This window comes from Medicago sativa, chromosome 3, assembly GCF_051527215.1.
Source record: "Medicago sativa cultivar Bolivia chromosome 3, Bolivia_mono, whole genome shotgun sequence".
NCBI lineage: Eukaryota > Viridiplantae > Streptophyta > Magnoliopsida > Fabales > Fabaceae > Medicago > Medicago sativa.
In genome coordinates, this window is record NC_140751.1 from 81,161,331 (window position 1) to 81,186,016 (window position 24,686).

General features: G+C 34.5%; 5 protein-coding genes across 6 annotated transcripts in view; 3 read left to right on the top strand and 2 right to left on the bottom strand.

Annotated features, from left to right (window-relative positions):
• The first annotated feature begins 2,657 nt into the window (after positions 1-2,657).
• Positions 2,658-4,342, top strand: LOC146940811 (putative xyloglucan galactosyltransferase GT14). The gene has a single exon (XM_085754572.1). It carries the CDS (start codon positions 2,820-2,822, stop codon positions 4,269-4,271), a length of 1,452 nt encoding a protein of 483 aa, XP_085610698.1. The 5' UTR covers positions 2,658-2,819; the 3' UTR covers positions 4,272-4,342.
• Positions 4,343-6,414: 2,072 nt separating this feature from the next.
• On the bottom strand, positions 6,415-9,636 carry LOC146940812 (selenium-binding protein 2-like). The gene is made up of 7 exons (XM_085754573.1): positions 9,466-9,636; positions 9,133-9,328; positions 8,393-8,620; positions 7,972-8,203; positions 7,444-7,551; positions 7,070-7,342; positions 6,415-6,834 (listed from the first exon to the last, which is right to left on the bottom strand). Exons 1-7 carry the CDS (start codon positions 9,611-9,613, stop codon positions 6,553-6,555), a joined length of 1,467 nt encoding a protein of 488 aa, XP_085610699.1. The 5' UTR covers positions 9,614-9,636; the 3' UTR covers positions 6,415-6,552.
• A 1,261-nt stretch (positions 9,637-10,897) lies between these two features.
• Positions 10,898-24,686, top strand: part of LOC146940813 (uncharacterized) — an 82,675-nt gene continuing 68,886 nt past the window's right edge. The window contains exon 1 of the mRNA XM_085754574.1: positions 10,898-12,770. Within this exon, the coding sequence (XP_085610700.1) occupies positions 10,934-12,770 (1,837 nt within the window). The 5' untranslated portion in view covers positions 10,898-10,933. The remainder of the gene's footprint in view (positions 12,771-24,686) is intronic.
• On the top strand, positions 14,460-17,300 carry LOC146940814 (Pentatricopeptide repeat (PPR) superfamily protein). Its single transcript, XM_085754580.1, has one exon. The coding sequence runs from the start codon at positions 14,827-14,829 to the stop codon at positions 16,675-16,677; it is 1,851 nt and encodes a 616-aa protein (XP_085610706.1). The 5' UTR covers positions 14,460-14,826; the 3' UTR covers positions 16,678-17,300.
• On the bottom strand, positions 17,342-24,401 carry LOC146940815 (putative acyl-activating enzyme 16, chloroplastic). 2 transcript variants are annotated; one of them, XR_015032166.1, is made up of 17 exons: positions 24,154-24,401; positions 23,848-24,030; positions 23,065-23,179; positions 22,511-22,810; positions 22,280-22,395; positions 21,958-22,107; positions 21,781-21,848; positions 21,575-21,680; positions 20,495-20,653; positions 20,191-20,244; positions 20,024-20,104; positions 19,295-19,432; positions 18,756-18,915; positions 18,418-18,562; positions 18,161-18,306; positions 17,864-17,921; positions 17,342-17,774 (listed from the first exon to the last, which is right to left on the bottom strand). XR_015032166.1 is itself a non-coding variant. In XM_085754579.1 (17 exons), the coding sequence occupies exons 1-17, from the start codon at positions 24,301-24,303 to the stop codon at positions 17,682-17,684; spliced, it is 2,157 nt and encodes a 718-aa protein (XP_085610705.1). In that variant the 5' UTR covers positions 24,304-24,401; the 3' UTR covers positions 17,342-17,681. The 2 variants fall into 2 exon arrangements, 1 of the variants encoding a protein (XP_085610705.1); XM_085754579.1 differs by having other exon boundaries at positions 18,418-18,497.

The following is a 24,686-nucleotide window of genomic DNA, read 5'->3' on the forward strand; positions in this document are numbered from 1 at the left end:
GAGACAACGTTCCTACCTTTCACCTTTGTCATGCGTTTTCTCTTTTCTCTTGTTTTTTCTTTGCTTGATACTATATAGTTGCTGTACATCGCGTTCGTCTCTACCGATAATCTTAACATTCCAATTTCTTGTACTGCTCTCAAATTCAATTTTCATTCCATTTTCAAATCTTGTCAACTTGAAGACACAACTACAAATTTGCAATGCAAAAACACAAGAAAATAAATTGAAAGATGCAATGCTATTAAAATAATCTCATCAATTTTTTTTCATAATATAATCTCATCAAATTTGTAACTAGAAAATTGGCAAGTAAAGATGATATAACCAAACCCAGCAAGGCTGGGACTGGGGATTTGTAAACCAGAGGGACCGTGAAGAATTAAATAACAATATGTGAGAGATAATCATTGAGTACTTTTTTTTGGTACAAATAATTATTCAATACTTATTTAATCACATATATAAATAAATATATTATCTAAAAGTATTAAAAATAAATTTTTGACAAATAAACTAATTTTAAAATATAAAGACACGTATAATTTTAATCAAAAACCAAATTTCTTAGAAAATATTGCTTATAATTTACACACGTTGACGCAATAAAAGAGCAAACGGATCAGCACGAACTGCCCGTCTAAAGCCTGAACGCTAGTAATAATAACATTTTGTTTTGTTGTAAACCCTAGGATTCTGGAAGGGGACCAAATGATAATTTAAAGTTTGGTCAAAAAATAAATGATAAGTAAAGTTTTACAAAAAATTGTTACGTTCAGGGTCAAACTCAAATTTTCTTAAACAATTCACGAAACTTATTAAACACTCGAGCCTAATTTCTTAATTTCTAATGATAATAACGTTGATTCACGCTACGGTGGCTTTAATTAACTAAGCCACGCAATTTCAACTTCACCAAAATAGAAAAAAGGGTTTGGTTCCTCAATGTGTAACGAGTAATCACAATAGTCTCTCAATGTACCAAAATTTCAAAATAGTCCCTAATTGTGCACTCTATTAGTCAAAATAGTCTATGAAGTTAAAATAATATATCAATACTCACAACAACTCTTTTCATATATGGGTTAAAATTACAACAAGTAAGTCATTATAAGAACTGATATGACAATAAATAAATATATTAAATGACTGATATGATAATATTAAGGGGAAATTACACTCACCTCCCCTGAAGTTTTCTTAAACAACACTAACACCCCCTCTAGTTTTCAACTAAACACAAACCTCCCTTAAATTTTATTGAAAGTGACAAATATCTCCCTTACAATTAACATTGTTAGTTCTCAGATACTTAACACCTTCCGCTTTCACACTCTCTCTCTCTCTCTCTCTCCCTCTCTCTCTCTCTCTCTCTCTCTCTCTCTCTCCCTCCCTCCCTCCCTCCCTCCCTCCCTCCCTCCCTCCCCAGCAAGCTCGTTCATTCTCTTCCACCAGTTGCAAGTGTAAAATATTTTAGGGAGGTTTGTGTTTAGTTGAAAACTGGAGGGGATGTCAATGTTATTTAAGAAAACTTCAGGGGAGGTGAGTGTAATTTCCCCTAATATTAATAAAACATTTTAATATAAGGACTAATAAAGCAATATTGTCTGATATTAAGAGCTGATGACAATGTAACGAAGATTCGCTACTCCTTGAATGTTACTCATTGGATGATTTCATAGCCCTTGAAATTGCCTTTAATGGTACTTTGAAAATATAGAGGTGTAAAATAAACAATGACATTCCGGTGCACTAAAGCTCATGTATACGCAGGATCGGGAAAGAAGTCCCATCAATTTTTATATATTGTACGCAACATTATCCAGTTTTTTTATATAAAAAATTGTTTTCATGACTTGAACAACAATTTTACCGTTGTATCAAGACTTCATTCAAATATAAATAAATAAAAGAAAAAAAGAGTGTACGATAATTATTTAAAGTGATACAAAAATAAACCAACAAATGTATACAGATAAAAAAAAATATTGATTTTAATGAAATAGATTTTTTTTTTGATGGGGATTTTAATGAAATAGATGAAACTTTCTTAAAATAAAAACAAATAAACTCTCGTAACATGTTAAATCAACGTTTGAATTTCGGGCGGTGAGAAATATCTACGTTTATTATTTAATGTCTTAAATAAGATTACTATGTTGAGAGAACCTACCAAAAAATTACTCCGACTTTGCTATATTATATAATTGTCACATTTGTAAAAGTTATGTATGGAAAAATAATTGTCACTTCTTGGTTTTCAACGCAATGTTAATCATATTTTTCAATTGTTAAATTTTTATTCTTTTCTTTCGTATATAATAACTTCTAATAAAAATAAAAAATTTAACTGACAAAATATTAAAAAATTTAAATTTGAGTTCAAACCTCTTCCAAGTATGAATCTCCAATTTCCAATAATTATTGTGGTTTCATCTATGTAAAAAAAAACAAATATGTCCGTAAAGTCTAACTTAATTGACAATGGTGAAATTGTTATGTTAAATATATCGTGTGTGTGAGTTTTGATAGTCTTTTTTTTGTCAAATAACCTAGTGACTGGAGCTCACACATTATGTGTAGAGAAATTGATTTTTTGTGATTCGAACCCCGACCCCTTATATCATGCATTGCCGATAGTCTTTATCACTTCGTCCAGTGACAAAAAAAAACCAATATAATATGAAAAGACCAATGGACACTGTATTGGTACCGATTCTATGAGCATGATCACAAACTTTAATTCATTTTAAGTTTCTCTGACTCTCAGTCAAACACACACTCACTCACACTTAGAATTTTGATTTGCAACAAGATCAATGGAAAAAACACCAATGATCTCTCGAAGTTACAATAATCATCATCAACTCTGGTTTGCATTTCTCATTTCCTTTCTCTTATGTTCATTACTTCTATGCTTTGATTATTCTCACACATTTCATAGTCCCAACAATATCCTCACTTTCTCACTCACCAAAAAACCAAACACGTTTGTCTCAGATTCATGCACTGGTCGCTATGTTTTCATTCAAAATCTCCCTTCTCGTTTCAACCAATATTTGCTTCAAAATTGTCAATTTTTAACTAGAGGAACCGACAAACCAAACATGTGTCCGTACATGGACAACATGGGTTTAGGTCCTGAGGTTAAAAATCAAAACTTTAAGGAAATTCTTGTCCCAAACAATACTTGGTATGCTACAAACCAGTTTCTGTTGGAGGTTATTTTTCACAATAGGATGAAAAGCTATGAATGTTTGACAAATGATTCATCTTTAGCTTCTGCAGTTTTTGTTCCTTCTTATATTGGTCTTGATATTAGTCGTTTTCTTTGGGTTAATAATCTTACTGTGAGAGATTCATCTGGTTTTGAACTTGTTAATTGGTTGGTTGAAAAACCTGAGTGGAAGAAAATGTGGGGTAGGGATCATTTTCTTATTTCTGGAAGAATTTCTTGGGATTTTAGAAGACAATTTGATGATTTGGCTTATTGGGGTAGTAAGTTTAGGTTTTTACCTGAATCTATGAATATGTCAATGTTAGCAGTTGAAGGTAGTTCATGGAATAATGATTATGCTATACCTTATCCAACTTCATTTCATCCTTCAATGGATAATGATGTTTTGCAATGGCAGAGTAAAATTAGACATCAAAAGAGGGAATTTTTGTTTACTTTCACTGGAGCACCAAGGCCTGAAAATGAAGATTCACTTAGGGGGAAAATTATTGAACAGTGTCGTGGTTCGAGGTTTTGCAAATTCATTGATTGTAGTTATGGTGGAGAGAAATGTGATGATCCTGTTAATGTTATGAAGGTGTTTGGAAATTCTGTGTTCTCTTTGCAACCTTCTGGTGATTCATACACAAGAAGATCAATTTTTGATTCAATTTTAGCTGGTTGTATTCCTGTGTTTTTCCATCCTGGTACAGCTTATTCACAATATAAGTGGCATTTACCAAAAACCAGAACTAAGTATTCTGTTTATATACCTGTGAAGGATGTGAAAGAATGGAATGTTGATCTTGAGAAGGTGTTGTTGGCAATTCCAGAGAAGGAGGTTATTGCAATGAGAGAAGAGGTTATAGAGCTTATTCCAAAAATAGTTTATGCAGATCCTAGGTCTAAGTTAGATAATTTTGAAGATGCATTTGATTTAGCATTGAAAGGGATGCTTGAAAGGATTGAGAATGTAAGGGAAACAATGAGAAAAGGGAAAGATCCTAGTGTTGGTTTTGCAGATGAAGATCATTATAAGTATACATTTAATTAGATAGTGTATAATCCATTCAGTAACACTGTTAGTTTATGATGATAATATATATACTTATTACTTGAACAAAAGTATTCATAGTTAAAATTTAGCATATTTTCTGATTTGTTCATTATGCCTATTTCTTGGTTTACATTTATCATGTACTTTGTGATATATAGCTAAGCATTTTATATGTCTTTGTAGATGCTATCAAATAAGTCTATGAGATTATGAATATCTTAAAAATATCTCACTCAATTAATCTGTTAAGTTGGTCCTTATATTTAACCACTTACTATCTATTATATCCATATATTAACCCCTTATCATCATTTTAGTCCCACCTTGACTCTAATAACAACTAAAATGAGTAAAATTTGACACGTCAACGACCTATTTAAAATATTCATAGTCTTAGTAGACCTAATTGACAACGTCCAACAAAGTTAGAAACGAATTTGTTGGTTTACTCTTCTATTTTGTAGCTAAACCAGTGCAGGTTTTTTATTTATAAAAAACTAAAGGTGTGACAATTTTATTTTTACAGTCTAGAATTATATTGTTTTGCCGACAGTAGAAGTTACTGTGTATTGAGCTGCAGCTCCGTTCTACCGACAAAAACTGAAGGAAAATGTTGAGAATTTAAAGGCTCATACATGGACATAAGAAGTTATGGGATGCATGTGCATGTCATATAATGTAACCTCTAAATTTTCGTAGCATTTAGTATGGTCACACACATATACACTGTCACAGTCACATACCAAAGAGAGGATATACAACTCAACTACAAGACCGGCTATTAAACCTGTAGGGCCCCAATTCCCGTATTATCTGCTGTGATTAAGGATAATTTTCACGACAAAGACATCATTTGCAGCCTTTTGTTTTTGCCTAAAAGAGGGTGGCAAAGACCACTTTCCTTTTAAAAAACAAAAAAAAAGTCATAAATCACGTTGCCAAAGGTCCAAAGTGATAGTGTTTCCTTTTTAATTTATTTTTCATGTCATCCACTCATGATGGTTTCTGCAATAATTTCATTCAATTGAATTGTAACTTTGTAAGGGTCCAAATTTCGTTTTTATTCTAGTTTATAGGCTATCAGACCTTTATTATTCCCACAATTTGTATGTGTATATTCTCTTTTCAATTTAATTGTCTTTTACTCCACTGTGGCATAGAAGTAGGTGACAGCAGTAGTAATAGAGCGGGGGATATCATCAAAGTTGTAAGATTTGCAACAGCATTTAAAAGAGTTTATTCAAAATAAAAAAAAACAAAGAACGGGTTGTATGATTACGGTGGTATAAAAAGTGATACCATGTTGATGATCGTTGGATTCAGATCAATGTAGATATAGCGCCCAACCTGACATGCAAATCCAGCCTTCCACCACATTTGGGTAATTTCTTTTCCTTCTAAGAAGCTAAAGAAATGGCATTACCAGGATGCATACCAAACATAGTCATTCACCCATGACTGAAAGTGTGTACGGACACCAACACATGGAGCTACATTCATTAACCTTCGTTTTATACTTCTAAATTATTCTTAATGTTTACGAGTCAGTGTTGTATCGCGTGCTTGTATAAGTGGTTCATAGGCCATTATAGGGTTAATTATGTTTCTAGTCCCTATAAAATAGCGACCTTGTAAGTTTAGTCCCTACTTAATTTTAATACCATTTTTAGTCCTTAATTTTGTTTTTCTGCACTGAGTATTAGTCCCTACTCAATTCAAATTTGTTTAATTTATGCTTAAACTCTTAAATTTTTGAACAATTTTTTGCAGACATGTTTAGAACATTACTAAAAGTTCGTCCGCAAAAAATTATTGCAAAATTTGATTTCTACATCCAGATTTTATTACTTTTTATCTTTAACTTCTGTCGTTTTAAGAAATTCATATTTAATTCATTTCATGTCAGAAAATTCTAAATTTTAGTAAACGAACCTTTCATAGTGTTCTAATCTTGTCTCAAAAAAATCGTTCAAAAATTTAAGAGTTTAAGGATAATTAATCAAACTTTGTTTTAGCAGGGACTAAAATTATAAGTAAATTTTTTTTTATAGGGACTAAAAATGCTATTAAAATTAAGTAGGGACTAAACTTACAAGGTCGCTATTTTATAGGGACTAGAAACATAATTAACCCTATAATATAACACATGTAAATTCCAGTCCATTGCTAATCATTAAAGATGAACAATACATTATTTCTATTATTGTTTGTTTCAAGTTTAAACTAAACCAAAGATACATTTCATTCCTACAATGAAATGAAATGATGAAAAGTATGCTTAAATCCATATATCTGAAGTGCAGTCACCACCAGGATATCTCATCTCATGAGCAAGAGAAGGACCATCAGGCTCAGCTCCAAAGTCCACAAAGAAATTTGGGTTAATTTTCAGACCACCATTCTCAGTATCAACATCAATCTGCAAAATGTGAGATCCTTGCTCTACAAGCTTTGGATAAAATTGTTTATCCCAAGCACTAAACAGTGAGTTGGTAACATACAGCCTCTTTCCATCTAAGCTCAATTGAATCATCTGAGGACCTCCTCTCAACCTTTTCCCCTGAAAAACCAACATTGCATACATCACATATATAATTTTGAGGTTCCAAGAATGCAAATAATGCATAACGGTGTGAGACACTGACACCTATTGGACACCATACACGTCGATTATCTGAAGTGTCGGTGTTGTATAGATCTATTTCATAAAGACAATGCAGGGTACTCAAACATGTGTTATGTAATAAGTTTGACGCTAGGATTACTAAGCATTGAAAAATCGAAATATCAATAACCTGAATCTCGGGCACATCAGATTGCCAAGTTTCACCATCGTCTTTAACAGCTACTACAGGGCTTCCTTTCTGGATAAGGCCACCAGCCCATACTTGACCAGTAAGTTTAGGATTTTTAACGTCCTCAATGTTATACTGTCTTATATCCCCGTGAAGCCAGTTTACGAAGTACAGAAACCGATCATCAAGAGAAATCAGAAAATCAGTTATAAGCCCAGGCATTTCAGGAAGAAACCAGTTTTGCACTTTCAGTGGTTCCACCGATATCACAATCTGCAAGTAAGCTTAGTCTGTAAGTACTATTGATAATATTCATGAGTTGAAGTACAAAAACTATCCAAAAGAGCTTAAATACTAAAGTCCATTTGATTTACCTCATGGCTCCATGTTCCATCTTGTGTCTTGAAAAATCTTATCATGTTACTTGTCAATGCACTCCCGACGAAACCTGTATCTTTAGCAGGATCATGCAGGAACCTTATCTGCAATCAAGGTGTATTAGTTATGAAGCACGCCAACATTTGCAAAATGGCTCACAACTACAAGTTAGGGAGGAGGTGGAATAGGGTACAATTTATAGTTAAATCACACAAATCTATTAACAAACATGGTCGAGAAGCATGATTAAGCCCAACAAAGAGAAAAATAAATTGAGATAAAGTTGATTGTTTGGAACTGATAAAATGAGCAAAGATGAATACAATGAGTGTAGGATACACTTTATATAGTGATCCTAACTAAGTTAATAAATCTGAACCGGCTGCAAATAACAGTAACTAACTTGCAACTACTGATAACAAATTCCAAACTCCAACTAATTCTAACAGACTTCAGATACAGAAAAACATAACGAAAAAATGCATCCGCAACATCTCGCAGATTATTTTGAACAACATACATACCTCCAAGGGTAAAAGCCCATTATCACCAAGGTCAAGTGTTTGTTTTATTTCGCCCCCGGGCCAGTTGTATACATGGAGATGCCTCCCATAAAGTCCATCAGCGACATGCTGTAAGTTGAAACCTTGTAAAAAAGCCTTAGGAGCACCCCATGATGTGCTAATCATGGTATTGTGCCGCGGTTGGTACCAAAAGTCATACCCAAATAATGGACTATGCCCAGGTTTCTCCCACCTAACCAACGTGAAGCAAGATACAAGATAATATAATTAGAAAATAAGATATTGAAATGCTAACTAAATAAATAGTTCCAACTAGAACTGTTTCTGAAGATGCAACATCATATAATGTTCGATCCCATGAGTATTTTAGGCACGCCAGTAAGCATTCTTGCATTTCTCAATCAAATATGTAAATGATTACCTTCCTTTGACATTAAACTCTGAATCAAGAAGAAGAAATCCATTTCCTTCAGCATTTCCGTCTTTATCTCCAATACATGAGATCATAATTTCACCAGAAGCAAGGCAATGAGATGTGTGTGGATAAGCTAACCCAGTCTTCGTTGAGATATCTTCTGGCTCTACAACTTTGTGCAAAGATGGAGCCCTTGGATTTGTTTTGGTGTCAATCACATATACGCGACCTGATCTGAAATATTATGAACTTCACTTTTAGTTTACAACACAAGGTAGTAATATTAAAAGAGTTGTGTTATTTTTACAAAAATTTCGACAACAAATTAGATGGTAAGCACAATTTAAATATGTAATTGATTATATTCAGAGATGGGTAACGAATGCTCCTTCTCCCTCTGGTCCCATTTATAAGAGACATTTGAGTCAACAAAAGTTGATGTATCTGGTCCAAATTTTGTACCAGATACATCATCTTTTATTGAACCAAATATCTTTTATAAATAGAACTAGAGGGAGTATAACAAAGTGTCAGAACTCTTTAATCATCAACCAAGCATAGTTTGTGTTCAAACATACACTTGAACACCGTGGTTAAAGTTTAAAATTATGGATAATTGTGTCAAGTGGATGGTTAATGAGCTACAATATCCTGTTATATCCATTAACCATCGATTGAATTCCATTAATTGAATTGTCCTTTATGTTTAAAAATTTCAGAGAAAGCAAGTGTGTAGAGGGTCTTACACAATTCCAGGTACGATGAGAAATCTTCTCTGTGCAGATGGATCACCATGGCAAGAGCTGCAAGAATTCCAGCCAGTATGATGCAATTCATCACCTACATAAGGAACAGGTAGCCTGTGGATCACTTTTGAATAAGTTGGAGAGTTTGGATCCAAATCCACAGTAGCCAAATAATCTGGCTTTTCTATTCCTGTCCCTGTATTCACTCAACATGCAAAATCACTAAAATTCAATTGATCAATATTACAAATAAAAACAAGAATTCAAAGAGAAAAGATATTTTAGACCAAATACACCAACTTTATTTAACCCTAGGAACATAGTATTTGGTACCTGTGTAGACAGCAGTGACATAAATAAGGGTTTCTCTGGGACCAGACATGGCTTCAAGAGGGGAAGCATAACCTGGCCCTGATTTGCAGCAACCATGTTGGTTATTCACTTTCTCTGAAACCACAGCATGTTGCAAAACCGTACCCATTTTTTCTCACAGAGACTTTGAGGAAGAAAAAATGTGATGATGATGTGTGAGATATATCAAAAAGCTACAAACTCGCATGAAAAAGTTGATGGAAGAGACAAACAACGTTGTATGATATATAAACTGAAAGTGTGACACGTGTATGTATGTATTGAATCAGCAATATCGTCTTTGTGCATATTCGCATCAAATAGTGTCCAGGGTGGATGTACACTACATTTGTACTTGGAGATTAACACCAAAATAAGATTTTTTTATTTTATTCTAAATATAATTGTAACAATATTTTCTTATTTTTATGACAAAATTAAATATTTTATGATTTGTTCATATGAGAAAGCAGCAAAAAAAATTTGATAGAAAGAAATCAGAATTTTTTTAAAGGTATTCATTAAATATATTCGTTTATATTTTACTAAAAATTTGTTTTTGATCCTTTTTTTTTTCAAATTTTAATCATTTATCTTTTACTAAAAACTTCTAATATCCTTTATAAATCAACATGTCATGGATTCTAACGATTGTATACAAATTAACTTGGATCTAATTTTGAAAATCTTTTAACAACAATCACAAAAGAGATATGGATAACAAACATTCATTTACTGACTTGGTACATGTGAGTGTGTTCATCTTCAAAGTCTCGTTTAATTCTCCTCGATGTTAATTTTGGTGGGTTAATTTAGTTTCTTAAAAAAAAAAACATTTGTTGGCTTGTGATCTTCGTCAATCGAGGCTTCTTATGCCTTGTACATTCTTTTTTGGAGGGAATGCCTTGTACATTCTTCAAATGAAAGAAAGAGACAATATGTGATCTCTCTAGAGTATTGAAGACTATGGCCTATATATTATGATGACTAATATATTATTTTTGAAGAAGTTAGACCATTCCACTGAAATAATTAATACGTATAGTTAAATATAAAGGGGTTTATATTTAACTTTTAACACCCAAAAAAGTAATATAAAAGAGTTTGCTACAATAGACCTACTCTTTTCATTTGGACAAAACGACTTATACTTTTGTCCAAATAAAAAAGTGTTGATTACTAAAATAAACTTTCATAAAAATAAATGGGTCTATTGTAGCAAACTCAAAACATAAATATTAACCCAAATAATTAATTATATTGAAACATAATAATTAAATAAAATACTCAACAAAATATTCCAACATCGATCTCATAGAATATATATCTGTGCACGAGAATTTGTGGGCTGTGGCACTGTCTTATTATTTTTAATTTCTTTTGAAACAAGAATCACTCGACGGACGGTCAAGCTTATGATTCAGTGGACTTAAAATATCTTGACTCTGTGATGGCTAGTATGAATTTTCCAACTCTATGGAGGAAGTGGATTTCAGAATGTGTAGGAACGGCAATGGCCTCGGTTCTTGTTAATGGTAGTCCGACGGATGAGTTTCCGATCGAGCGCGGTCTACGTCAAGGGGACCCTCTCTCGCCGTTTTTATTTTTGTTGGCTGCCGAAGGTTTCAACGTCTTGATGGAGGCTATGGTGGGTGTGAATAGGTTCACGGGTTATAGAGTGGGCAGCATGGGCGAGGTTAATCTTACTCATCTTCAGTTCGCCGACGACACGTTGATTATTGGTGAGAAGAGTTGGCAGAACGTGCGTTCAATGCGTGCGGTGTTACTTTTGTTCGAAGAATTATCGGGGCTGAAGGTGAACTTCCATAAGAGTATGTTAACTGGTGTTAATATTTCCGATTCTTGGTTGATAGAGGCGGCTAGGGTGATGAATTGTAGAACGGGGACCATTCCTTTTTTTTATTTGGGACTTCCTATTGGGGGGGAGTCCAGGAAGTTGAGTTTTTGGAAACCGGTTATTGATCGTATAGCTGCTCGCCTGTCCTCGTGGAATAATAAATTTCTCTCATTTGGTGGTCGCTTGATATTGTTGAAATCTGTCCTGTCTTCGCTTCCGGTTTACTTTCTTTCCTTTTTCAAGGCTCCTGCAGGTATTATCTCTTCTATTGAATCTATATTTAAAAAAAATTTTTGGGGGGGTGGTGAGGATCATAGGAAAATAGCATGGATAAATTGGAACTCTGTTTGTGTTCCGAAGGAGGATGGTGGGTTGGGGGTTCGGAGGTTAGGTGAGTTTAATATGTCGTTGTTGGGAAAATGGTGTTGGAGGATGTTGACTGACAAAGAGGGGTTGTGGTATCGTGTTCTGAAGGCCCGTTATGGGGAGTTAGGTGGCCGGTTGAGGGAGGGGGGAAGGAATGATTCTATGTGGTGGCGGACTTTATGTCATGTCCGAGGAGGGGTTGGAGAGGGAGTGGGGAGTTGGTTTGATAATAACGTCCGTAGGATTGTTGGAGATGGCCGTTCAACTTTATTTTGGTTTGATCATTGGGTTGGGGGATCGCCATTGCGCTTCCAATTTCCTCGACTCTTTGATTTAGCCGTAAATAAGGATTGCACGGTGGAGGAGATGGTGAGGTTAGGTGGGGAGACGGAGGGAGGGGCGTGGGAATGGAGGAGGCGTTTGTTAGCTTGGGAGGAGGAGAGTGTCAGGGTGTGTTCCGAAGTGTTACTTAACGTTGTTTTGCAGGATGATGTTTCTGATACGTGGCAGTGGCTTTTAGATCCTGTGCATGGCTATTCGGTGCGGGGTTCCTACCGCTTTCTCACTTCTTCAGGTGAACAGGTGAATAGGACTTTTGTTGATGATGTCTGGCACAGATTTATCCCTGAGAAAGTGTCTCTGTTTGTGTGGCGTCTCTTGCGTAACCGGATTCCAACAAAAGATAATCTATTGCGGCGAAACATTATTCATGTCAACGACCTGGAGTGTGTATCCGGGTGTGGAGCATCCGAAACTGTTAACCACCTTTTTCTTGAATGTGATTTTTCATATGCTTTGTGGCTTCAGGTCTGGAATTGGGTGGGGCTCTCGGTCGTTCATCCTTTACAGATACGTGATCATTTTATTCAGTGTTCTTTCATGGCGGGCATGCCGCGAGGTACTCATTCTTTCTTTAAGGTCACTTGGTTCGCTTGTGTTTGGGTGATTTGGAAGGAACGTAATAACCGTACATTCAAAAATATGGTGTCAACTCCTTTGGTTCTAGTTGAGAAGGTCAAATTGCTCTCTTTTTTGTGGTTGAAAGCCAAACAGCCAATCTTTAGTTATTGTTATCATGACTGGTGGAAACATCCGCTACCTTGTATGGGTGTCCACTAATTTTTATTTTGTCTGTTTTCCTGGTGCTCTTTTTTCAGTGGCACTTTGTATTTGTAAACTTTGATCGGTGGTGTTTCTTGCACTCCTTGTGCAGGGAGCTTCACCGTTGATGTTAATATATATATACCATTTTGATTTGTGCAAAAAAAAAAATCACTCGACGGTCGACGCAAACGAGCAAGTGAAAATGCATCTAGTCTAGCTAAATGACAAACTTAGGTATTTAAGCTGATACATTTTTATGTATTAATTAATTCATCTTTCACTTAAATTGCTCATCATCACAAATATATGTATATCCAAATCGCCGAAAGTTGGTAAGGATTCCACGATAGATGTTTGACCGTGTTTAGATAAGAAGTAAGAAAATAAATATATTTTTTCTGCAATTAAAAGTGGAGTAATGATATTTTGACATCCATTTGATGACAACTTTGTTGACAACCTTGTTTTTCTCACTTCTTATTGGTCAAAAACAATGGAGAGAGAAAAAGGAAGAGAGAGGATAACAACAAAATGTGAGTATGAGAGAGAAAGTTGTCCAAAAGTTGTCAAAAAGTGGTTGTAAAAATATCATTTCTCTAAAAGTGAGCATGTGGGATCGAGGTGTGTCGTGTAATCTTTCAAAGGGTGATATAACTGTTGGTGATATTGGTAACACTGTTCTTGTATCTTTTTTAATCAATTATTCTTTCTCGTTTAAATAATTTATTTTAATTATTCATCCATTATCCTCTTTCATTTAGAGTTGCACTAATAACATAAATGTTATCAAAAAGTTATGTCATTCAAGTGGAATTTGTCTTTCAAAGTCACAAAGTCAGATATATAGTGTTTAGGCATATATACAAATTGATTAATTTGGAGTATCTAATTCTACCGTCCATTTACGGATGTCTCAAAACTCATATAATCTATTATCTTAAAATTGAAATTCGAAAAAATTAAACAAACTTGATAAGAGTACACACCAAGATCTCAAGTCAAAATCATTGAACCACTTCTTCAAGTGAGTTGATTGTAAATTTTTTTAATCTCTACAAATATACGTCAAATACATCATATGATTCGTAAGTTATATATTTGTAATAAGCCAATCATTTAGGTTTTTATTTTATTTTATAATATTATGGTCTTTTAAATAATATACTCCCTCCGGTCCTATTTATAAGAAACATTTGACTTTTTTGGTTCATTGTATAAATGATGTATTTGGTCTATATCTTAGACAAGATACATCAATTACTCAATGAATCTAAAAAATCAATTTTTTCTTATAAATAGGACCGGAGGGAGTATAATATTTGCAATGTTACCTTTATTCATCAAAATGTGCTTACAAAGTTGTTTTTTATGTGTCCGTGGCAAGTTCATATCAACAAATTTTATTTTTTAAGTAACTTTTATTAAAAATAAAACTAAAAAAAATCTAACGTTTAAATATCTACTAAAATAAAAGTCAAATACATCTTACAATCTTGTTGTTTTGAAGGATCATCTTAAATCAACCTTGTAATTGACCAATAACCACCAAATAACTAAACAATATTCAAATTCAATATTATATTTACCAACTTCAAAAACCCTAACATATAAAATGCAAAGGAATGCATAGACTTAAAGATTTTAAACACTTAATTGTAGTTTGAGTTTGATTTGTTGCTTGAGTTTGACGAATTTTGATGAACTTTGATTCGTTGGAGTAGGCAGAGAAAGTGTAAGAAAACAGAATTGAAACATAAATGGTGGTTTTTGATTCGGTTTCAATAGTATGTATAAGCGCGGATTGGGTCGTAAGTCATAACTTGGGCGATAAGGAGTTAACTTTCAAATCGTTTCCGAATTGTTACGAACCAATATGTAATTTTCAAAAGTTTAAGGGGTTTCTTTCGAGAGAAAAAAATTTAAGGGGTTTGTGAATAATTGAAGAAATCAAACTTACATCATCCGACCAACTCCGAGGGTTAACGTACGACTTGACAAAATAACAACGTTGATGAATGTCATTCTCTCACTCTCCCACTGTACTCGCACTCAAATCTCAACTCTTTTCCTTGGGACGCAAGAATCCATTCATTGCAAAGAAACTCCACGCACAAATCATCAAATCTGGTCTTAATCACCACCATCCATTCCCCAAAACTCTCATTGACGCATACGGCAAATGTGGCCTCCTCAAAGATGCGCTCAAACTGTTCGACGCATTGCCTCAACGAGACCACGTCGCTTGGGCTACTGTTCTCTCCGCCTGCAACCTCTCTAACCTCCCACATAAAGCCTTCTCTATCTCACTCCCCATTCTCCATGAAGGGTTGCAGCCGGATCACTTCGTTTTCTCTTCCCTCATCAAGGCCTGTGCTAACTTGGGTAGTGTTCATGTCAAGCAAGGGAAACAACTCCATGCTCGTTTCTTGCTCTCGCCTTTTTTTGAAGATGATGTTGTTAAGTCTTCGCTTGTTGATATGTATGCGAAATTTGAGTTGCCTGATTATGGGCGTGCTGTTTTTGATTCGATTTCTGAATTGAGTTCGATTTCTTGGACTGCGATGATATCTGGGTATGCACGAAGTGGACGAAAGCTTGAGGCTTTACAGCTGTTTAGAGAATCTCCGTTTAAGAATTTGTATGGTTGGACTGCTTTGATATCTGGGTTGGTTCAGAGTGGGAATGCAACTGATGCACTTTACTTGTTCGTTGAAATGAGGCGTGAAGGGGTTAGTATAGCTGACCCTTTAGTTCTTTCGAGTGTGGTTGGTGCTTGTGCTAATTCAGCTGTTTGGGAGCTTGGGAAACAGGTGCATGGTGTAGTCATAGCTCTTGGATATGAATCTTGCTTGTTTATAAGCAACGCGCTTGTGGATATGTATGCCAAATGCAGTGACGTTGTTGCTGCGAAGTATATATTCTGTGAGATGAGAAGAAAGGATGTCGTTTCTTGGACTTCGATAATTGTTGGCACTGCTCAGCATGGGCTGGCTGAGGAGGCATTAACTTTATATGATGACATGGTTTTGGCTGGGGTTAAACCAAATGAGGTGACTTTTGTTGGGTTGATCTATGCCTGCAGTCATGTTGGTCTAGTTAGCAAGGGTCGTGCTTTGTTCAAGTCCATGGTTGAAGATTTTGGAATTAGGCCGTCTTTGCAGCACTATACTTGTTTGCTGGATCTTTTTAGTCGGTCGGGGCACCTTGAGGAGGCAGAGAATCTGATCAGAACAATGCCAGTCAAACCTGATGAACCTACTTGGGCTGCTTTACTTAGTGCTTGTAAGCACCATGGTAACACTACGATGGCAGTTAGAATTGCTGATCATTTATTGGATTTAAAACCAGAAGACCCTTCCAGCTATATATTGTTATCTAATATATACGCCGGAGCTGGTATGTGGGAGAATGTTTCAAAGGTTCGGAAGTTAATGGCTGTCAAGGAAGTAAAAAAGGTGCCAGGTTATAGCTGCGTTGACGTGGGAAGGGAATTCCAGGTGTTTCATGCCGGAGAGGCATCTCAACCAACGAAGGATGAGATACTAGGTTTAATGACGAAATTAGATTCAGAGATGAGGAGAAGGGGTTATGTTCCTGATACTAGCTCAGTTTTACTTGACATGGATCAACAAGAGAAGGAAAGACAACTTTTCTGGCATAGTGAGAGGTTGGCTCTGGCCTACGGCCTTCTAAAGGCTGTTCCAGGGACTACTATACGTATAGTTAAAAATCTTCGTGTTTGCGGAGATTGTCACACTGTGCTGAAGCTCATCAGTGCTATAACAAGTAGGGAAATTTATGTTCGAGATGTCAAAAGATATCACCATTTTAAGGATGGGAAATGTTCGTGCAATGACTTCTGGTGACTTCGGAGATTTTCACACATTTGACATTGAGTTGAGGCCCTTACTATGAAGAATTCTAGCATGAGGTGCCGAACACCATATTACATGCTATTCAGGGTCAAATTGGGTGTATTTATGTTCTAAGAACCTGGCCTATGTTATGATGGGTATGCAACCTTGTGCATGGCCAGTACTATTAACTTGACATGATACCTGTGCTCAAGAGTTGGTAAAAAATGGTGTTTATGTTAAGGGTCTTCTGTTATGCAATATATTGTGTCAACTTATGTCTGCAAGAGCTCATGCTGGTTCATATTATTTGCTTCCATATGTCACCGCAAGAAGAAAGACCGAGAAAAACATCAAAATTTACGAATAAGTCTTTACTCTGATTCAAGAAATCAGTATCTATGTTTTTTTGACATTCTTCTACATTTCCCCCCTTGAACTGCATAATGTTCCGAGTATTTTTTGAAAAGAATTGGTGAGGTAAGTGTAATTAGTACTCTTTTATCATTTAATACCTTTTCTTTTGTTGAGTAGAACTTCTATTTTATTTCTGCTTGCTGAGGTATGTAACCAACTTGTTGGAGCTTGTTTGTTATTCAATTGAACCAAACACTGAGTACCTCTACTTTGCGAAACGTTAATATTAAGTAACATGAATATATATTACTAACTAGCATTATTCTAAAACCTTAAAATCAATTTAATTCTGAAAATTAAGTTCATTAAGTTTACAGAATTTGATATGATATCTTAAAAACAAGTTCAAATTATAATATTAATAACTAGAATCTAAAAAAAAAAAAAAACAATACAACAAGTTAGAGGTTACAAGAGTCACTATAGATATCATAAAATGTTATTACTAATCTAACTATTGTGGTAATGGTATAACTGTTATCACTTGGTACGAGTCTATTGTGCCACTGGCATTAGGTAATTTTACTTGTATAGGTTCTCCATTTGATCCTGTGTTTGAGCTATAACTATTTGTAACATACCATTGACATTAGGTTGGTTTACTTGTATAGATTCTCTATCTGGTCCCTGTATTGAGCCATAACTCTATCCCTTCGAACTTTCATTGTGGGTGTCATTAGCCCATTATCAATCTGTCATTATAGTAAAAGATTAACCAAATACGTCAATTCTGTAATGTAAATAATATAAAGATGGACGTTACTATGATGCTTAATCTAACCGTGAAGGGATCATTTACGAGAAGGATTGGCCCAATCTGAAATGGAAACCCTGATGTCCTGCGCGATAATGGGAAGTGATTCAATTTTCAGATAGAAAATATTTGATCCGTTTCCCATTCATAACACCCCTAGCCTTGTATTTAGTTTCACTCTCAATAATTTAGAGGTAAAAGTAAAACAAATTCTCTTCCATTCACGCAAACTTTAACTGAAGTTAATTAACTATTAACTATTAGAATAAAAAACTGCCCTTCCTTGTAAACACAATCACCAACAGAAGTAAGACAAGATCTTACCAGGTCTTTAGTTCATTATATATTAGACTGGTCACTTTTTCCTGACTAACATCTGAACTATTGGAATCTATAATTGACAATTTCTTTGCTGCCTTTAAGACTTCTTCTTTGTTAGGAACAATTACAGCTCCTAGACGCCGTTTATCCTATATGTCCAAATAAGTGAAATCATTGCATTTGTAATAACTTATATACAGTTTATATTATACGTAGGCCTTGAACCAAAATTTTTTAAAGCCGTCAAGATTTAAACTCACCTGACCAATGACAACAATTTGTTGTATGAGGTTACTCCTCATGGCAGCTTCTTCAAGCTCTCCCGGTTCAACATTTTCACCTTCTCATGTTGAAACACATGATTATTACTTTCATAAGGAGAAAGAACCAATGACAACAGGCTTTCTATGCAGAGATAAAACAACATAGTTGCAATTAAGGGTCCGAAAAATGGAAAGTAACTCTTAAAGCTTCACGTTTAACAAATGACAAGTAAGAAATCCGTAAGTTAATTGCAAAATATTTTATTCAATTAGTGAAATTCAGCAAACAGCTTAGTTACCACATGAAAAGCAACATACACAAACTTATGTTCTACCTGATGAAAGCACAATGGTGTCTTTAGCACGACCTTCAACAACAATCACACCACCAGAATTACGACTCCGCCCAATTGAATGGTGGCCAGCAATCCAACCTATGTCACCAGTATTCAGCCAGCCATCCCTATCAATGACCCGATTTGTAGCTGAAGGATTCTGATGCAAGAATAAAGACATGTAACTTACACACTTTGATCGGCATGAGTAAATAAGACCCCGTGGATGAATGTGATGTGAGCTCTAAGTAAGCAAAATTATTGACTGCTATGACCATCGCAAAAGTTGCTTGTTCATCAAGGAAAAGGTGTTACATAATAAACATAACTCTTCATAATGAGCCTTTTATAATTCCTTGTTCCAGTCTTCAAGTATTTATAAGGTATCTGGTTTAGAAAGTCTAAAAGATTATAGTTATATGCATGCTTTCATAACTGTAATATGTGTCCAACGAAATTGTTACGATTTTTTCATATACACACTGGTACATGTCAAGACAAGACACAAGAAGTTTACATTTTGACTAAGACTATTTTACCTTGTAGTACCCCTTCATCAATTGTGGGCCCCTGACTTTCAAAATTCCCTTTGAACCAGGTGGAAGAACTTCACCAGTTTCAGAATCTACAACTTTGAATTCTGTATGCTTAAGTGGATACCCCACAGATCCAATTACCTATAAAAGATAGAATTCAAAGAATTTTCAGATTAAAACACTGCTATTTGCAGACTCAAATTACAAACTAATTTAAAGAATGCAAATTATGTAATAATCACGAATACAAACCTCTAGACAGAGATCGGGAAGAAAGGTGTACGGTGTGTTTGTTATTAACATATGATGTAGAATAGATGGATGCATTTTGAAAAGAAAAATTTATTAAGTAGGCATGCCAACACCTAATTAAGTAGAACCATCATTTAGCCTTTCTGATTTCTTAACAAAACCTAGTAATTGTTATTCTCTACATTTTTATCACATGGTAGATTTTAGGTTTAACTCAACATCACATAACCGGTTTATATCATGATATCTCTGTCAGTGTGAGAAATATCCAATCCTCGAGGAACCCTCCCTTAAAAGCAAGCTATCGAAGAGGAATAACCAGGTTACTTAAATATTCTACCGAGTATCCCATACTACACCATTTGGGACTTTGAGCACCCCATAATACCCAAGTCTCTATCACATGAAGGTCAAAACAATATTTTTAATCTAATTGTACTTGGCTTTATATTATGCAGTTTATAGTGTATTGTTGCTTACGTCACAACCAAGTCGCCGAGCAGCAATAACCGGTGAAGTTTCTGTTAAACCATATCCATTCTGCAAATTCAAACCAATAGCCTGTATAGTATTTTAAAAAAATATATTAGAAGATAGCCGAAAAGAAGGTTCCTGTTTGAGAATAACAAAAATGAGAAGAATCAAACCTCAAAAAACTTGTCAACATGAGAAGGTAAGCTACCACCACCACTTATTGCAGCCTGCAGAGTGCAAAAGGTTTTGCTTATCCTGAGCAGAAAAGTGATGCATTTCCAAATAACAAATAATGACACTATGGTATATAGCATGAAGACTATTTTTTCATCACAAATAATTTGAAGAGTGTGGTATTTTCTTCCCAAGACGTTTTGCCTCTCAACAGAGTCAGTCAATCAGTACGACATTTCGCAGATGAGACAGTAAAATAAGATCATAAAACTATATTATAAAGCACAGTACAGAATACAATACCGTTGATATCCCAATAGTTGAACGGATTTTACTGTAAACCAATTTATTTGCCAGCATATGAACTGGATATAATATTGCAGCCATAATTCTTGCCCATAGCCAATCCAACATTGCATAGAGATAGGAAGGTGATTTCTGATTCTTGGTTAAACATTTACCCTATAAACATATTGTACAAAATTTATTAACATTGGTCAAAAATAGAAGGGTAAAATATACTTTTCGTCCCTGTAATTATAGGCCATTTGAATTTTCGTCCCTGAGCTTATTAATCCTCCCATTTCGTCCCTGTAAAAGTTAATCACTTGAAATTTCGTCCCTCGCCCCTTTTAATCACTGCCACGTCAGCGAATTACCAAAATGGCATGGGAAATGACGAAAATACCCCTGACTTATTTTTTTTTCCTTAAAAAAAATTTCAAAATTTTGAAAATTCTTTTTTTAAATTTAAAAAATCTGAAAAAATAATTAAAAATCATAAAAAATTTCGGAAAAAAAATGTTAAAATTAAAACTGAAAAAACTGAAATTTTTCGGAGAAAAAATCGTAAAAAAAAAATTCGGGAAAAAACTGGGAAAAAAAATTTTGTGAAAATTATTTTTTTAAATTAAAATATCTGAAAAAATAATTAAAAAACATAAAAAATTTCGGAAAAAAAATGTTAAAATTAAAACTGAAAAAACTGAAATTTTTCGGAGAAAAAATTGTAAAAAAAAATTCGGGAAAAAGCTGGGAAAAAAATTTTGAAGGAAAAAAAAACAAAAAAAAAATAAGCCAGGGGTATTTTCGTCATTTCCCATGACATTTTGGTAATTTGCTGACGTGGCAGTGATTAAAAGGGGCGAGGGACGAAATTTCAAGTGATTAACTTTTACAGGGACTAAATGGGAGGATTAGTAAGCTCAGGGACGAAAATTCAAATGGCCTATAATTACAGGGACGAAAAGCATATTTTACCCAAAATAGAATTACCATGATAAAACATGTAAAGTAGGATATTTTTTTTTAATTTGTTTTGTTCAGCTTTTGGAAATAATCATAATCTGAGAAAGATGTGAAATATAGAGATGATGACCAGACCTCATAAATTCGCTTACACTCCATGTATCCTAAGCTGACCCTTATGAATGTGAGAGCGACAAGCTTTCTAACAAGTGAGCTTGTAGATATCTGCTTCATGATCCCACTACAGAGGAACCAAAAACAAAAACAAATGTTACTATTCACAAGTGGCATTAAATAGAACAAACTATATTCTTCATACAATTCCTGAGAAAAGGAGTTACCTGTACAAAGTTTCAAAAACTAAAGGAACAGAAACCATTAAATGTGGCTTATAACGTCCCAAATCATCCTAGAACAAAATATAGTACATGATATTAATCAAATGAAGCCATGAGTGTTCTTTTATGGCATACAGTACCATGCATGAAGGTTTAAATATATGATTAGAGTAATAATACCTTCGAGTTTCTTACAGTAGTGTATATATGTTCAAGACCACGTGAGAAAATGAAATACTCGCAAGCTCTTTCATATGCATGCCAAGGAGGCAACATACTTAGAAATCTATCTCCAGCTTCAGTAGGTACAACGTCCGATAGGTGTTTGATCTAGAAATTCATTAACACACGATATAAAGTTAAATAATCGACTCTATGTTAAAAGCCAATAATCATAGCCTTACAAGAGTTCTATGATCTCTATTAAAAATCAACATAGCTTGTCTGAAAATACTAAAATAACATTGCCACAGTAAAGTTTATGACAGATTTGCAATCAAACCTGATGCAAAAGATTCTGATGGGTTAGCATAACACCTTTAGGATTTCCAGTAGTACCACTTGTGTACACAAGAGTAGCAATGTCATCCAATTTTATTGTTTCAAACATGTGTTGTCCTGCAATCACAATGTAGATGAGTTTGTTGTGAACCTGATTACTGTTCCTTTTGATGATCAAGAGAAAGGCTAATAGGCATGAATATATATTATAGAGAAGGTGCAGGTGGCATACTAGTATCATGGGAGGCGTGCAATGCCCTGCGACTTTGTCGCCCAAAATTTATGACTTCCATGAATGTATAGATTGGCACCTCCTTGTTTGCTTCATTGACAAGGCTTGATTTTTCTCCCCAAAGCAGAATAATAAATCTGATTGAGGTCTTCAAATAAAATGGTTTTGCAATCTGATTATACATTTCAGGATTGTCCACGGCTAGTGCAACACTTTCAGAGTGGTTGTATATTTGCAGCAGTTCTTCAATTGATGACCTTGAACCCCTAACCACATTGATTGCTCCAATTGCCATCATGCCTAGACTAAACACATAGCATGGATGTAATTAAACTGTAACTGACATAACTACCAGTGTAGATGATCCCGACTTTGCATGCTTTAAGAATTAATTTTGTTCCACTTTAACCAAACATGTTTTATTTTAGAATTGGCATTTGAAAATTAACAAAAACTGAAAAATTGCAACCACCCCAAACAGGACCGTAGGTAATAAGTTCACATCAACATTGCAACCTTTGGTAGTAAAAAATAATACACAAAATTTTGCACACCTTGATCTGCTACAAGCCAGCGACACGAGTTATCGGCAAAAAGAGCAATTTTCTCATCAGGTTTTACTCCAATAACTCTCAACCCCTCAGCAAAGTTTAAAATTGCATCCTCCAACTGAAATGTTGGTAAGAAAAATTGACATATGATATAGCATACAACCGAATGAGATTTCAAGGGATAAGTTTCACACATGGTTCAAATTGAAACAAAATCACTTGTTATGTCATCAAGCTCATAAAACTTAAAAATAATTTGAAATTGCTTTGCACCCTATCAATAAATCTTCAGACAAGTACAAAATCACATAGTGACGTGCAGATCAACAAAATTATACCATACATTCAATAATCAAAGTTTCAAAAGGACCACATATATTCCACAAGACAATGGTTTAAGAATTAAGAGCATGAAGTCAAAAAAAGAGTCAATTGAGTCAACATAGTAAGATAATGTTTTTCTGATATCTATGTCCCACCACCAATAAAACTCAACCATATCTCCTAAAATAAAACAAAAGAAACCACACAAAGATCATTGATTAAAGCCGGTGCTTATTCTTCAAAACTATTAATCTATATTATAGGGCATCTTATTACCTAAGTAAACCTGAAAATTAGTTATATATATATATATATAATATATATATTGCATTCTGCTACCCCTTCTTTCTGTGTAAAGAATTCCATCTACTTTGAACCAAACTCTACTCTAACCATACCCAATAACAATAAAATTAGTGATAAAGCCGTTTTCCATGCTATCAACCTAGTAAGAAAAAAAACCTGTTTGTATGTCATAGTTGAAGGAGGATCATGATATTGATCTACCAAAGCTACTTTATCACCATACTTCTCTGCAGAAGTTCTCCAAATATCAGGAACTGCTTTCCACTCATCTAAAGCCACACCACCATTGCCAGAACTTTCTAATAAAGGGGAAAACCTTCTTATCTCCGTTTTCTTTGTCTGCATATATACAAGACAATTGTAAAATGGTCGTTAGTGTTGTGTATTATTGGTAATAGTTTTCCCTTCCACAACTTCTATAAAAAAAATAAAAAATAAAAACATATAGAAGCAGTTACGTACCTTGGATTGAGTATGGCAAAAGACGCGAAAAGAAGCGGTTGGAGAAACGTTGATGGTGGTGGTGAAGTTGGTGCGAGCGAAGAAGAGAGGAAGTGAATGGATGGAAGAAGCATAGTTGTAGTTAGCGGAGGTGATAGGAATTCCCGCCATTGGAATTTGGCAGAAGAAGAAGAGATAATGGAATGGAATGGATGCAGAGAACGTAAGAGAGATTATTGTTAATATGAACAAGTAGTAGTAGTGAGAATGAGAAAGTAGTTTGGTCCAACTGATATTTATGTCAGTTTTTGGTGCATGAGGGTCCAATCTGTAACTGTTGAAATTTGTAAATCATTTATTATTTATTATAGAATATTTATTCTTGAATCTTTCAAGAAAACGTTAAATCGGTTTCCATTAATTTTTTGAAAAAGATATATTCAGTGTGGGAAGAATTGTAATGTAGATATCGCCCTTACATGGTGTGGCACTGTCATTTATTATTACAATTGCCATCAAAATAATCCTAAATTTTAGAAAGATAAATGCTACAA